General features: G+C 33.7%; 1 protein-coding gene across 1 annotated transcript; it reads right to left on the bottom strand.

Annotated features, from left to right (window-relative positions):
• Window positions 1-2,575: 2,575 nt before the first annotated feature.
• LOC140886578 (serine carboxypeptidase II-2) lies at window positions 2,576-10,289 on the bottom strand. Its single transcript, XM_073293231.1, has 10 exons — window positions 9,922-10,289; window positions 9,506-9,613; window positions 8,743-8,838; window positions 8,548-8,640; window positions 6,438-6,523; window positions 6,083-6,346; window positions 4,573-4,703; window positions 4,017-4,112; window positions 3,555-3,660; window positions 2,576-2,836 (listed from the first exon to the last, which is right to left on the bottom strand). The coding sequence occupies exons 1-10, from the start codon at window positions 10,175-10,177 to the stop codon at window positions 2,675-2,677; spliced, it is 1,398 nt and encodes a 465-aa protein (XP_073149332.1). The 5' UTR covers window positions 10,178-10,289; the 3' UTR covers window positions 2,576-2,674.
• Window positions 10,290-14,877: the final 4,588 nt, after the last annotated feature.

Here is a 14,877-nt window from a genome sequence, read left to right as displayed (position 1 = left end):
AATCAAACAATTTCTTAATACATTACAAATAAATTAAAATTTCTTTATATATAACCATTAAAAAATTAAAACATTTTTTTAGTACATTACAAATAAACTAAAACAACTACTTGATTAATAAAAAAACATATAATTATTCATAATAATAAAAAAAAACAAAATAAAAAATTATAACTCAATGTTAATATTAAAAAATATAAATATAAAAAAATTATATGGTATATAATTATAAAACATTAATATTAAAACATAAAATTAAAAAAAAATTAATTAAAAAATATTATTAAAAATATTATTTTTATATTCGGGTCGGGTCGAGAATTCTGTCGGGAAAGGTTGCCTATCCCGATCCCGATCCCGACATTGATCGGGTCGGGAAAAATCCCGAACACTCGAGTCGGAAAAAGTTCGGGACGGAAAAAATTCGGGACGAGAACGGATTGAAAATCGAAACGGGTCGGGATTTTTTAAAAATTTGTCACCCCTAGTGTTTTTTTTGCTTTTCTTCACAAACAATTTACAATATTATATTTTGTATTTACACAAATATACTTATCTTTTTTCTACTCTAAAAATATTTAAGATAGCTGCAGTTTTTGCATTGTGTATTTACTACATTGCTCAAAAACTATGAATTATATGTATTAATTGCATGGGCATTGTGTGAAAAAATGACCTAAAAATTAGGCAGTCAAAGTGGATTGAGTCTGTTGGGTTGGTCCGCCCCGCTCCATTATATAGACGGTTGGGTTGACAGATTTTCAATTCCAATCCGTCTAAATGGTGGGTCGGTCTGCCCCGTCCCGCCAAGTGGTGAGCTGTGGTGGGTTGCATGTCAACCCGCCCCAACCCGCCAAATATAACTAAAAATTGACTAGTCGATCTGTCTCGCACCGCCAAATAGACGGGTTGGGTTGATAATTTCTAACTCCTCTAAATGGTGGGTCAGCTCACCCTGCCAACTGACGGATTTTGGTGGGTTGCAGGTTGATTCATTGAATACAACATTTTAATTGATTTCATTCTAAAAAAAACATGAGAAGAAAATTATAAATATAAAATATTTATAGCATCTATTTTTTTTATATAAATCATTTAATTTGTATATTTATATTTTGACTCATTGAATAATGAATACAACATTTTAATTAATTTTTATCATATATTTGTCACGAATGCAAAATTCATAATATTTATCTACTATTTTCCCTTTTTTTTTTTTTTTTTGAAAATCTACTATTTTCACACTTAAAACGTAAGGCCAACCGAAAAAAAACAAAAACAACGTAGGTTCAGCCGCTATGTATAATAGAAATAACAGAAATATGAGCCGGTTAAAGAAGTGAAAATAGCGGCGGTGGTAAGGGAGCTAAGGTTGGAATCCCAAACAATTCAAGCTCTTCTTCAAGTCAAGGGAATGAAGGGTGGAGAAAACCACCAGTTCTAGGTCTAAAATGTAATGTGGATACAGCCACTTTTCAAAATCCTCCGCGCTTTGGGTATGGTTGTATAATTCGAAATTCCAATGGTAATGAGATAAACTCTTTGTATGGGATTTCGTTGGGTTTATTATCTCCAACAGTAGCAGAAGCTGTTAGCACTCGAGAGGCACTTAGCTAGTTTAAGGATCTACAATTAAAAAATGTTATTCTTGAATCGGATGCAAAGGTGGTCATCGATGCTATCCAAACTAAGTAGATTGATGTCTCGTATTTGGGCCAAATTGTAGAAGATTGTAGGTTCCTTTCTTTGGAACTACCTTCAGTCTCTTTTTCTAAATGAACGTCCATACACTTATTAACTTTTTTAAAGTATTAAATTAAATTGTTAGAGAATAGTAGGTAAAGAGATATTTTTTGATCACCAGCACATAGAAATAGTTGGTCGAAGAAGTTCAATACTACTAGTACTCACGAACAAGATAAGATTTATTTTTATATAAAAAAATATATTTAAAAGATAATAAATAAATTAGTTAAAATATAATGTTAGAAATAATTATCTATCTCATCTCCTAATAAATATAACTGAAAGGTTTTTGAAAAATGAAAAAACCAAAAAAATTGGATAATTTACAATTAACTAACCGCTTGGATTGAAGTATTTCAAATCCATGAATTTTAAATGCATTTTTGTTGTTTAGAGAAGTAGCACCACAAACATCAAATCCACTTTTTTTATGTTTATATAGTAATTCATGGTAGTTGTGATGGATTTCAAGTTCATTCAATAAAGTGATGATTTAAAATCCTTTTTACTCCATCTAAGTAATGTGTAAATAATTAAGCTATGAATTTGAGATTTTTCTATGTTTCATTGTTAACACTAAAATTATAATTGAAATCCATTGATTTCAAATCCTTCAATCCAAGCGCAACCTAAATCTTTTGGGAGAAAAAATTATGACTTCTAATAGTATACATGTCAGATATATATAGCTTCCCACTTATACTTTCCTCGTTCCAACACTGCTACATTCCATGTTACTGTTTTCTTCTCGACAACATTTCATGTATCAACTGGTGAGATCCAACGAAAAGGAGCACAGAATATAGCAAAAAATATCGAAAAAATCTAGATAACGGATGACATATAGATTGATGTTCATAAAATATACGTGGAAACGACCACAATTTAGGTGATGACATTGAAATCTAGCATGATACTATCCAATCTAGGAGTCACTGACTAGGTCAAGTTTCGGCATTGATTTTCCGGTCAAAAAAGACTTGAAGAGTGTTAAAGCTTGTTTAGGTTTATGCAGTGCAACTTCATGTCCTGCACCTCTCACTGTAACAAATGTCAGCCCTTTGTATTCTTGGGTCCATCCTCCCACCTGTAGCACAGATTTAGTAGACAAACGATAGAGATTGATTCAAATCCATTTTTAAAAAAACCTTTCTATGTCATAATATACAAATCAACTGAGAAAGATTGTGACATTTTTGTTGGGAAACAATCGAAAAAATATCCTCAAGAAGCAGAGTGGGAGAGCAGAACATATCGATTCAAGTGAAGTCATGACACGGTAGTTAGCTTGCGGTTGGCTAACATAGAAGATCGGGTCGATAAGGAGGCCATGAACAACACAACAATGATGGGAAAGGATCAACAACTCGTGAAACAATTCCACGCAAAATGGCAGGCTAAAGTGAGAGCAGGGATTAGAATTTATTATTTTTTTGTTTAAACTTCCCTTATGCGGCAAGTGATGCTGGTTATTGTAATCGAGAGAACATTTTATGTGGACGGCATGAAGTAAGATCTCAAGCACATTCCATTTATATTATTCTTTTATCCTCTCTTATTTGTCAAATTCATTCTGGAGTTGAGGGGCATCCTTGAATTTTCCCCAATCCTATCAATAAATATATGCTCCAGTTCCTCTGAGATAAGGTAGTGAAAATATAACGAACTATTTGAAGCACATGGATTTGTGCTTCAGTGAGATTCCATATCTTTCTATATTGGTCAAGTGTAGATTTGAATGCAAGATAAACATGCCGAGTTTTGCTTTGTAAACAAAATTTTAAAATGGAATTCACCAAACTGACCTGGCCATCATCGTACCAAGCACGCCATGGACTAACTGTTGGAAGTTTTAGAGCGTCTATACTGTATCTGGTTGACGCAACTGGAATAACGGCATCAGTGTCCCCACTAAAGAATTCAAAAATACTTGTTAAAAATTATTGCCAGAGGACATTTGTGAGACCATAAATACAGGTTACAAACATATGAAACTCTAACAGAGAGAAAAGATGTCATTCAAACTTGTAAAACAGAGGATGCCACGCGAGTTTTGATGTGAGTGTATTATGTAAAAGAAGTTTGAGATGCGCAACATCCTATAGTAATGTGTTATAAATCAATTTTCCCAAAAGACAGAGCTTATGGGCGGATGTATTAACACGTCCCTCTTAAGTTGAGGCCAACAAACATAGGCATGGCCGATAATAATCTATGCTTTGACAGAATGTAGTAAATAACGAGTTTGAAGGTGTGAGAAGGACAACCTGAAGATCCATATACGAAGACCAGAACGTAGAAGCTCACTGTAGACCTTCAGCACTGATCTAGGAGAATCCTTCCAATTATCATATACCTGGTCGCTGCAAAGAGAATGATCAAATAAGAAAATTCAGTAAAAAGAATATGCATTTGTATAGTTTAAGGAAAAAACAAGTGAAATATTACAGTATTTTTTTAATTATTTCCAATCAGTTAATAACGCTTAGCAAGGTGTTGAGAATTTGAAAGCATCATCGTCATTCACCAGTAGAACCAGAAATAGAAAAATTGGCAAAATTCGAAACCACAAGTTTTTTACAATTTATGGGGGAAGAAATCTCATTTTATTTCTATTTTTACCCTGAAAAAATATGCACGTGTGCAGAAAACTGCAAGACGAAGGGAACCTGTTGGCCACATTGTTTCCTTACCACAAAATGACAATAGTTGTAGGATAATCAATATAAAACCACATAATCACTAGAGAATAAGTAGAGATCATAAAGCTCACATATCTGATGTACCAATCCCCCTCATTCCAAAATCAAAACAAATTTGTACCTGCAGGTTTCCCATTTGAAGGAAGGACTTTCATGAACATGAAGAGCTCTTTGAACCTCAGGAAGATTGAAGTAGATTGTTGAATGCTCTTCTGTGCAGGGATCATATGCTCTTCTGAGAATACTCAACTTCTATCAAAGGAAAACACGTTATGTTAGGGATCTTAATATATTTGAGGTGGACTAGTCCAATCTATATGGCCTCTTCAGATAGTGCTTATATCATGCTAGCCATTTTTAATTCCATTTGGCACATCTTAGGGTCTAAAAAATTGTTTTATAGAAAAGCACTGGCCACTTGCAAAAATGTACTGCACAAGATTTAAAAGATGAACCTGTATCGCTAGGTACCCACAAGTTCACAACAAATGCACATTTTTATAATGGATGGTGCCCGCAACCAAATATTTTCTCATCATAATGAAAGTCAATACTGTTAATGTCAACTATTTTGTCATTCGGGTCACAAAATCAGAAAATTTTTGCAGTACAATACACCTTAGACACGATTCTCTCAAAACTAAGGAAAATAGCAATTGCAGTGAAGACGTGAAGTATACTGTTAATTAAGCAAGAATCACCCAGAGTAATGCAATTGGTCTCTTTGGTGTGGTTCTTTTGGTTCCCAAAAGTGATTCCTTGCATAAAGTCAGTGTAATAATATCGTGAATTATATTTTTTTCATTTTTTTTGTGTATCTATTGTTTTTTATATAAATAACGCTCGCTCTGATGACGATACAATTAAGAAAAGCCATCAAGAATAACTGCTTCTGGTCTACTTAGAGTTGCTCTTTTTGTTCGCAAATACCCATCTAACATTATTTAGCATATCAGACTATCAGTATCTTGTTTTATACAACTTTTCATCTTTTGGTATATTATTTTATTTTTTAAATCGCCACAACTCTCTCCAGTAATGATAAGAAAAACTAAAATTTTAAAGCATCACTCTCTCCAATGATGTAATTTTTATTTCCTACAATAGTACTTACATTTTAATATTTTCATTAAATTTAATATTTTAAATTCAGTTTAGAGTTTTTAGACACACCCAACACTTGTGCATTATTGATATTATGAATGAAAAGGCAATATCATAAATGTGCAACAGAAAAGCTAATCATACAGATCCAACTAAAAGCAAAAAAAGGAAGTATTTTTATTCACATATGTGCGTGCTGATACCATCAGAAGAGATATCTGACAATTTTTTGCCATCAACTAAGTGCACGTACTTAACAATAGCAACTTGCATCAGGATTCAGGAACACAGGCTGTGGCTGAACCAGAGGAAGACTGGTAGGAATGATAGCTTCCTTCCCCCTCAAAGTTGTTATATAGGTTCTCATATTTCAAAATTATACGCACATAAATATGATTTTGTTCTCCAGATTTTTTGAGTTTTACATGAACCTCTCCTCCTCCCGGCCATCGAACAAGGGCATTAACATTTGGTCGACAAGGCAAGATAGTGCAACGCTAAAAAAAAATGCCAAGAACACCACTTACCCCTTTTCCACTCCGCCGGTCGTTAGATACGCTGAAATTGGCTGTGCAGCGAGGAGTAAAGATACTGTAAAGATCAATGTCTCCAATTTCTTCTTCAGCGATGTCTTGAACTTTCTCACAAAGTTCTGAGGAGTGTATGAATGACTGAAAGTCACATACGATGTTCAACTGCTTGAAGGTCTGGTCTGAAATCAAACCAACTGACCACATGAATTCGAAGCGACCCAAGTGGTCATGAAAATCATCGGTCAGAGCATTGCCAACCTGCTTAAAAGGATATGGATATCTGAGAGGTTTTTTATGTTCACACAAGCATATAACTCTCATGCCAAAATTAAGACGAGAAAACCAGTACCATGAAACCCTTCAGGTTGATGACTTTTTCTCCAGTTTTGTGGTTGTGTCGTACAATAGCTTGGCTTAGCTGAGGAACATAATGTCCTACACAAGATGTAACAGTGAGAAATAATCATGGCATAAGGCCACGTGTGACATATTAATGCACCAAACTTAAATCACTAACTCTAAGTCAATTCATAGACAACGTAGAAATCGTGATGCAGAAAATAAAACCGGGAGATTACAAAGTATTTTAAGGGTGAAATTAAGTAGTAACACTGACTATGACTTTTTCTCCAGTTTTGTGGTTGTGTCGTACAATAGCTTGGCTTAGTTGAGGAACATAATGTCCTACACAAGATGTAACAGTGAGAAATAATCATGGCATAAGGCCACGTGTGACATATTAATGCACCAAACTTAAATCACTAACTCTAAGTCAATTCATAGACAACGTAGAAATCGTGATGCAGAAAATAAAACCGGGAGATTACAAAGTATTTTAAGGGTGAAATTAAGTAGTAACACTGACTGGTGGGATTGAAGTCACCGAAAGGACATAACACTGACATAACAATAACTAGTTGAGGATTTCAAATCCATTGTGAAGGGGAATTACCCAAACAAGCCAATGGATTCATTATTATGGATTTGAAATTCCTAGCTTCAAATGAATCAATCCAAATGCAACCTAATTTTTTTTCTTTTTATCCCCTACGCTTGTCTTCCACTCATTTTTTTCACAAGCACGTGGAAATTATAGGATCCATTGCTAAAAACAGTGGTCATGATTTGCTCAAGTTCTTTAGAGTGGCAGAAATTTAAAACCTGGGTGCAAATAAATTTATCTCACTTTTTTGGAAAAAATTATGGGCCAGTAAAACAAGTAAAGCTTAATCAACACAGAAGACTTTAGTAGAAAACCACCGGGATCTACCTGCCACTTTAAAAGCTCAAGTAGCATTTTGCCACTTGTCCCCTTTTCATTTAATAAGTTTGTTCCATGAAATCTTACGCGGAGAAAATGTCACTGTCCTTTTATGCTAACAAAAACATCCCTTCGAGTGCTAAATCTGCACTTTATGTATGGCCATGCAGCAAAGTACATTTGATAAGTAATTTCTAACGTAATAAAGAGCATGGACAATTAACTAAGGCTGCAGCAGTTACCATCAATATCAACACTTGTTCACAAAAACAACCATGTTGATTCAAATGCTATCCTATTGCACTCTTCTTTGCCTTCGCACTTAATACGGAAGTTGATAAGACAACAAACTTTTGATGGCATGCTTAACAAATGAATGTCACCTACATGTGATAAGAAGTTCATACAACAAGACACCTATAGCTCCCCAAACGAATGCATTAAAAAAACTCGGAAATTCCACGATTTCATATCAACTTTTGTTAATGACAAACGAAATTCACTGATAGAATTAAAATGTACGGATGAAGGAAAAGACACCCATCTAAACCATCTAATGGCGGGAAAAACACACACACAGACACATATTTTAACACCCAACTGGATGCCCAGGCTCAACATGAACGAATTATGTGGTCAATAAATTAATCTAATTTAGATTGACATCAGATTAATAAGGAAGCGAATGATACTTCTCTGACATCTTTATCCAGCTATGTCCAAAGTGCAACCTAATATTTGATGGTTGTTTCATATCAACCTCCAACCCAAGAATTAATAACGTAATTGCAATTATTTATTATATAATGTGGTTTCTCTAGCAAGTCGGCATAATAATGTCCAAATTTCTATTACCCATGATTTATTTATTCTTCCTTTAGTTCCTTATCATAATTCATAAGCAAGAAAGCTTAACAAACAGGCAATAAATTCAATTTCTGAGATAATCCGATCTGGCTATTCAAAACTTTCAAAACCAATTTGATTCCATGTTGCAGACAAGAAAAGAAACTCTGATGGATTCATTATCTGTAAAAACAAATATATGAAAGATACAAACTGGTAATACGAAACTTCTCATAGTTCCAGTTACATATACTTTGTAAAATCAGTTTTGATGTGTTAGCCTATTACTCGTAAAAAGAGCCAAATGGTAGTTCTTCGGATAAGTAACTCAAGGAGATATGTGGTCACTGACCCGCGTAGCTCTCTCCTGTAATGTAGAAGTCATTTTCTTTGTACTGCGGAAAACGATCAAACCACTGCAATAAAAATTCTAGGTTTTCAGCAGCTGCAATGTAAGAAATTGAAATCAAGCTTCTGGATGAATCTACGTAAATTAGAAAATGGAAGATAGCAGATTAAAAAAGGCTACAAGAGCATAAAACTGTACCTGTCCTTTCATCACCATTACTCAACAAGTCAGATGAAGTGTTTGAGTATGAAAAGCCAACTCCAACTGGAGAGTCCAGAAACAAAATATTTGCCACTGCAAAACGGTAAAACAGATAGGAAAATTATCATGAAATTTTGTTGTTATGTATTCCTCTATGATATTCTAGGAATTTTTCATTCTTAAACATTAAACAAAAAATTCCAACTCGCAGATCATTAATAACTGAATTTTCCGGTATGGTGACAGTAACAACATTATAACAATAGAAAAAGAAAACAAAAGGAATGTCAAGGACAGGGTAAATGATGTTAAAATATAGAATTTGATATGCAGTAAAAATGAATAACAACCATTAACAACATTAGTACTTCTATATTCTGAAACTCAAAGGTGTAAAATTATGATTCCATGAAGGGAGCAATTACCAACCAAGTTACCATCCGTATGATACTATGATCATAAAATTTTCGACTCTAAAAAATAACAACATAGAAAAGTCAGACCAGTAGTTGATGGCATTCAATTTGCAATCAGCTCAAAATTATGCAATCAGTAGGTAAATAGTCCTGAAAACCTGTTTTTGACTTGGAACCTATCTTTTCTCGAGAAAATAAGTGAATCCATTAATCATTTTCGGAGATATTTATTCTTCGTTTTCTGTAGGGGTAGTCATTTTCAGACTAAAAAGTAACTGTCTACCAACAGGAACCTGCAGATTCACTAGCCAATTGTTTCGAAGGTGCGACGCCAAAAAGTATACCTTCATTCCAAGAATAAGGGTTCAAATAAAGGCTCTTCCCATCTTTCTCTACATGAAAAGGACCGATCTCCTCAGCCAGTCCAAATGCTACCGATGAACATCCAGGACCTGAAAGCTCCAACAGGAAAACAAAGATCATGTGTATTTCACGAAACCATATATATATTATGGCCTTAACAGCCAAACACCTGAGCGACAAAAAACAATTCGAATCTCATTTCAAAAAAAAATAAAAAAAATTCGAATCTCATTTCAAAAGAAAACAAGCTCCAACCAAAACACAGCGCATCACCCCTTCTATTCATAAATGAACCACAACCAAATTTTTCCATATATATCCACTCAAAAAACAACACATTTAAAATCAAATACTAGCACCTTCTTGGAGGGTAACAAAATAAAACAGAGAGATTGACCTCCATTAAGCCAAAGAACAAGTGGCTTCGAAGAAGAGTCCTCCACAGCCTCAAAGAACCAATAAAACAGCGCTCGCCCAGACTCCTTGTTAGTAGTCACGTACCCTGAATAGGTTGCAAAGCTAACATTGAAATTCTGTCCTGGAAGATCCAATACCTTGTCCAGCTGCTGCCGATCAGATGGGTCGGAAGAAAAACTAGCTCTGGCTACGAATATTAGGAAGAAAAAATAGAAAACCAAATCGAAAGTTGACATCTTTTTAGGGTTCTTCGATTTGGGTCGCTATGAAATGTCAGTGGCACGCTCCCAGAAAGCAGAGAGCAAAATGCATTTTGGGGTAACCAATCACTCCCATGTTCTTTCTCCGCTTTTGTTTGTTGCAAAAATAATAATCAGTTGTTGGCTATTGTTGCAAAATAATATTATTTCTCAATGTTGCATATTGGTTTGTCCTAGTTAGTTATTTTTACAAGGCAATGCTACATGTACACAGAGTATTACATATTGGGTTACATATTACACTTAAAATTACATGATTATCTATGTATTTTATTTGAAAAAAATATTTCAAAAATACATATAAGATAATCATGTAATTTCAAATATAATATAAAACTCAACGTTTAACAATCCATATGCTTATAGTATTATCTTTCGTAAAAACATTTTCGTAAGGACATCCGTATTGGTATATAATCCGTATTGGTATATATTAATCTTGTTAATCCATCTTCTACTTCCTTCAAAAAAGTTTGGACTGAACATGCCACATACTTTTATATTAACATCTTCCTATTTTTTTTCAAAAAACAAAAACATCTTCCTATTTTTAATGTACAACCACACATTTAATATCAACTCCTATTGTTTTGAGTATAACTGTCCACTCATACGTCTTTATTCTTATTTACAATTACAATAAATAAACATATTTTTTTATTTTATTTTCAATTTTAAAAATAATATTATTTAAAATAAATATAATTGTTTTTTAAAATTAATATAGCTTCAATTTTCATTAAAATTGTTTTTAAAAAATGTTAACTATTTTTGTATACCCAACGTGTGTACAAAATTTTAAATATTTTATTTTATTTTTATAAAATTCAAATGGTGAGATCCACCACGACGCGTGTAATGCACAGGTCAGACGTTTGTGTCTAGCGCATGTTCTCACGCGTCCTCATGGAAAATTTTAAAAAATATATATATAGATTAACGGGATTAATTGAGATTAATTTTTGAGTGAATTGTCCTAAAATCTCAATACCCTTCCTAATTTTATTATAACTCCCTAGCCAAAATATTTTTTACTATAACTCCCTAGGACCACCAAACTTGAATATTTTAATGTTTAATTCTTGTACTGGATTTATGTTAATCTATGCTTGAAATCTATAGGTTTTATGCTTAAAATTTAAAGGTTTTATGCTTGAATCTGGAGATTTTGTGCTCATTTGCAGTATAAAGAATTATCCGCAAAATGGTATCAGAGCCTTAGGTTAATTATTCAGACGTAATATTATTCGTTAATTCATGTTTTTCTTTGTTGAGGAGAAGATTTTTACAAAATATGACTTCAAACGAAGGTTTGAATCAAGAGGATTTTATTCATATGAAATCCTATAAACAAGTTAATCTATTCACAATAGATTACTTACAACAGGTTGTGATTAATGCTCTTAATTTTGAAGAGATAGAGAAAAATGATTTCTAACTCTCAATTTTTAGAGATTACCCCATATTCCTCTAAACTCTCCGGAGATCTTAGAAAAATTCAAAAAACGGTACAATATTACAGCAATCAGCTGTATGAAATACCTTGGCAAATTGATGAAATCCTTAAGAAACAAGAAGAAATTCTTGGAACTCTAAAGGATCTTCAAATAAAAATCATAAATCTAGAACACACTTCGGGTTCTTGAAAAGGAAATACAGGAGGAAGGTTACCACTCTCATTTGGTACCAAACCTTTGCTACATCAAAAAGGTAAAACCAAAATGGTTCAAAAACCTTTAACCAATGATGAAATGATGATTAATCTTATAAAAGCAGTATCAGAGAAAAACACTATCTGATGACTACTTTAGAAAGATTAAATCTCGAGGATCTACAAGATCTTGCAGATTCTTTTGTGAATCTCAAAGTAGTAGATCTAAAAATGAATTCTCCTGAGGGTGAACAACCCATAGGAAATCCCCCAAGATATGTGGTTAAAACAGAAGAACCGCATAGTGAGTTTCAGGTTGGAAAAAATTCACATCCAGCATGAACTAGATCAAGAAGGAGTAAAATCCCACTCCATCAAACTCCTTACGGAAAAACTGTTTTAGATCCAATACATTCTTACGGGGTTATGTTAAACCTTGATGTTTTGGACTTCAAAAACAGAGAAGATCTTATAGATGATTGGACGTCAGCTATGAGAATAGCAACAGGGACATTAGATCTCAATAAAGAAGGATTCATTAAACTTCTAGAAATGAGTCTAATGGGATCTGTTAAGATCGCATGGGAGATGACTATGCCAGAAACTAAGGAATCAATTTTAGCAGGAAAATCCCTCAGCGAGATTGGAGAAATAATGGCCACCCTATTTAAAGCACAATTCATAGGGGTAGATTATTTCAATAATCAAGATACAGAGAAAAAGAGAATATATACTCAAGCTCTTTATAGCCTCGAGTTACATGATATATGTTTAGTTGATGAATACATTATGTTATTTACTAAATACAGATAGAATTCGGGAGTCGAGGAAAATATAGCTATTCAGCTATTTTTTGCAAAAATGTCAAGTCCCTGGAGAGAAATGTTAATCAAAGAATATGTTCCAGGTAATTTTGATACATTGGCAAGACGTGCCTCCTTTTTGAAAGGAAAATTAGCAGAATGGTGCCATATGGCAGCATTACAGAAGAACTACAAGAAAATAATGGGTATAGATAAGCGTACACCTTTGTGTTGTAGAGAAAATGATCTTCCAACGATCATTGGAAACAGATCACAGGGATTTAAAAGTAAGAAATTCAGAAATAATCCTTATAATAAAAGAATGAAAAGTTCTTGGAAACCAAGAACATTTTGGTCCAAACAAAAGGCCAAATCCTATAGATCGGGTAGAAGAAGTGGACCTACAAGAACATCCCCAACAACAGGCTCATCACAAAGCAGGGGAAGAACACCATCAAGAAGAACTTTCAGAAGAACTCATACAAGAGCAAGTGAAAGTTTCAAGGATTGCAACTGCTGGACATGTGGAGCAAGAGGACATATATCTACAAATTGTCCAGAGAACGAGAAAAATAGAGTTAAACTATTTGAAGCAACACCAGATATGGATGATGCGGTCTTCTTTCAAGATCTAGTCCAAGTATATCAATTTGATGATATCCCCTCAGATGAAAGCATATACGAAGAAGAGATATTGTTTAGTCGAGAAGTTTCTGAGGATGAATCAGAATCATAATCAGAGTAAAGAGAAAGTGTTTCGGCATGAAACACATGAAAGTTTGGCTGGGTTCTTTAGTGAAACCACGATATCTCATAATATGGTCCAAAGGATTATGAGAGAAAATACAACATTACAAAAGTACCAAGGATTTTCGGCAGAACAAGTTGAAAGAGTCTTAGGAAACCTAGGGCTAAGACAAATAAGACATAATTTGATTTATAAGGTATCCAGAAGGGAAATGGAAATCCCTATGGAATTAACCAGTAATCAAATTGAGATGCATTTAATTTCCTTTGAAGAAATTCGAGAGGAATTACAGAAATTAAAAGCAGAAGTAGCAAAAACAATGTCTTGGATTCATATTGGAGCAATCCAGATTATGATCAAAGCTATTTTTAAAGAGGGAATAGATTCACCCATAGATATTGTAGTATGCGATAAAAGAATGGGGAATATACAAGATGCGGTTCTAGGAACTATCTCGGGAAATTTGTGTGCAGGAAAAATTATGGGAGTTATTTATCCAAGAATAGCCTACAATTTAGATAATAGAGATTTTAGTCGAGCCTTGACGTTGCATCAAAACTTCAACGAAAAAAGACTAATGAAGGAAGGTAATAGGTCATATTCTATTACGTATCAAATTTCATATGCTCTTTCTAATACTCACCATTTTGAATTATTTATTAGAAATGAGTTCATTGAAATTCCAGAGATCTTTGGGAAAGTTGCTCAAGTAATATACCCGAAAAGAATCGAGTTTCCTTTAATTCAGGAAACAGACATTCAAATTCAAGACAGACCGGTTCTATACAGAGACCTTAAAATAGAACCCCGAAGGTTATCTTTCCAAGGAGACAGAATGATAAGCAAGAGATGGGACAAATCTCCTATTCAAGAAATTCCACCATAAGAAAAAGAGTTTTCTATAATAGGAAAACTTAGATCTCCAGAAGGATGGAAAGAAGTGAAAATAATATTCGAAATTACAAGTCATCGGAACCAGTTCCCTTGTAACTCGATTTACTATTTGGAACAACAAGAAAAAGGAACTTACCAAGGAGTGATAAATATTAGAGAATTGGAAGTTCAAATCTGGGAAATTTCAGGAAAAGAAATGGATCAGCTCATTCTTGGTCTAGAATTTCTGGAGGACCATAAACCATGGAAATGCCTTGAAAAGGGAATAGAGTTCATGGCAAAAGAAAAGACTTGGAGGATTCAATAAGAATTCTACGAAATGGAAAACCAAGAGAATTGGATAAAGGGACAATCCCTTAATCAGATTCGAAAACTCTGTTCACAAACAGAGGAAGAAGCAACTGCTGAAATTAGTAAGTCATGAACATGATTTACTAGAACACATTAAAGAAGTAGAAAGGTGTAACCATACTCTACCTTCTGAGGTCTTAGAAAAATTAAAGGTAAATAGTCTTAATCAGATTACTGAATTACAACACAGTCTGTTAAAAATGGCGGGGCCATTTAGTAATCCCTTTAA

The sequence above is a fragment of the Henckelia pumila genome, chromosome 3 (genome assembly GCF_033568475.1).
Source record: "Henckelia pumila isolate YLH828 chromosome 3, ASM3356847v2, whole genome shotgun sequence".
Lineage (NCBI taxonomy): Eukaryota > Viridiplantae > Streptophyta > Magnoliopsida > Lamiales > Gesneriaceae > Henckelia > Henckelia pumila.
This window is presented reverse-complemented; position numbering and strand designations above follow the sequence as displayed.

Bases quoted from the DNA above. Each gene is read 5' to 3' on its own strand.
- LOC140886578 (XM_073293231.1), bottom strand. From the start codon at position 10,177: ATGTCAACTTTCGATTTGGTTTTCTATTTTTTCTTCCTAATATTCGTA. The intron at 8,839-9,505 runs GTATACTTTTTG...ACCGTTTTGCAG, and splicing joins CCCTTATTCTTGGAATGAAG to TGGCAAATATTTTGTTTCTG. The intron at 2,837-3,554 runs GTCAGTTTGGTG...TCTGTGCTACAG, and splicing joins CTTGGTACGATGATGGCCAG to GTGGGAGGATGGACCCAAGA.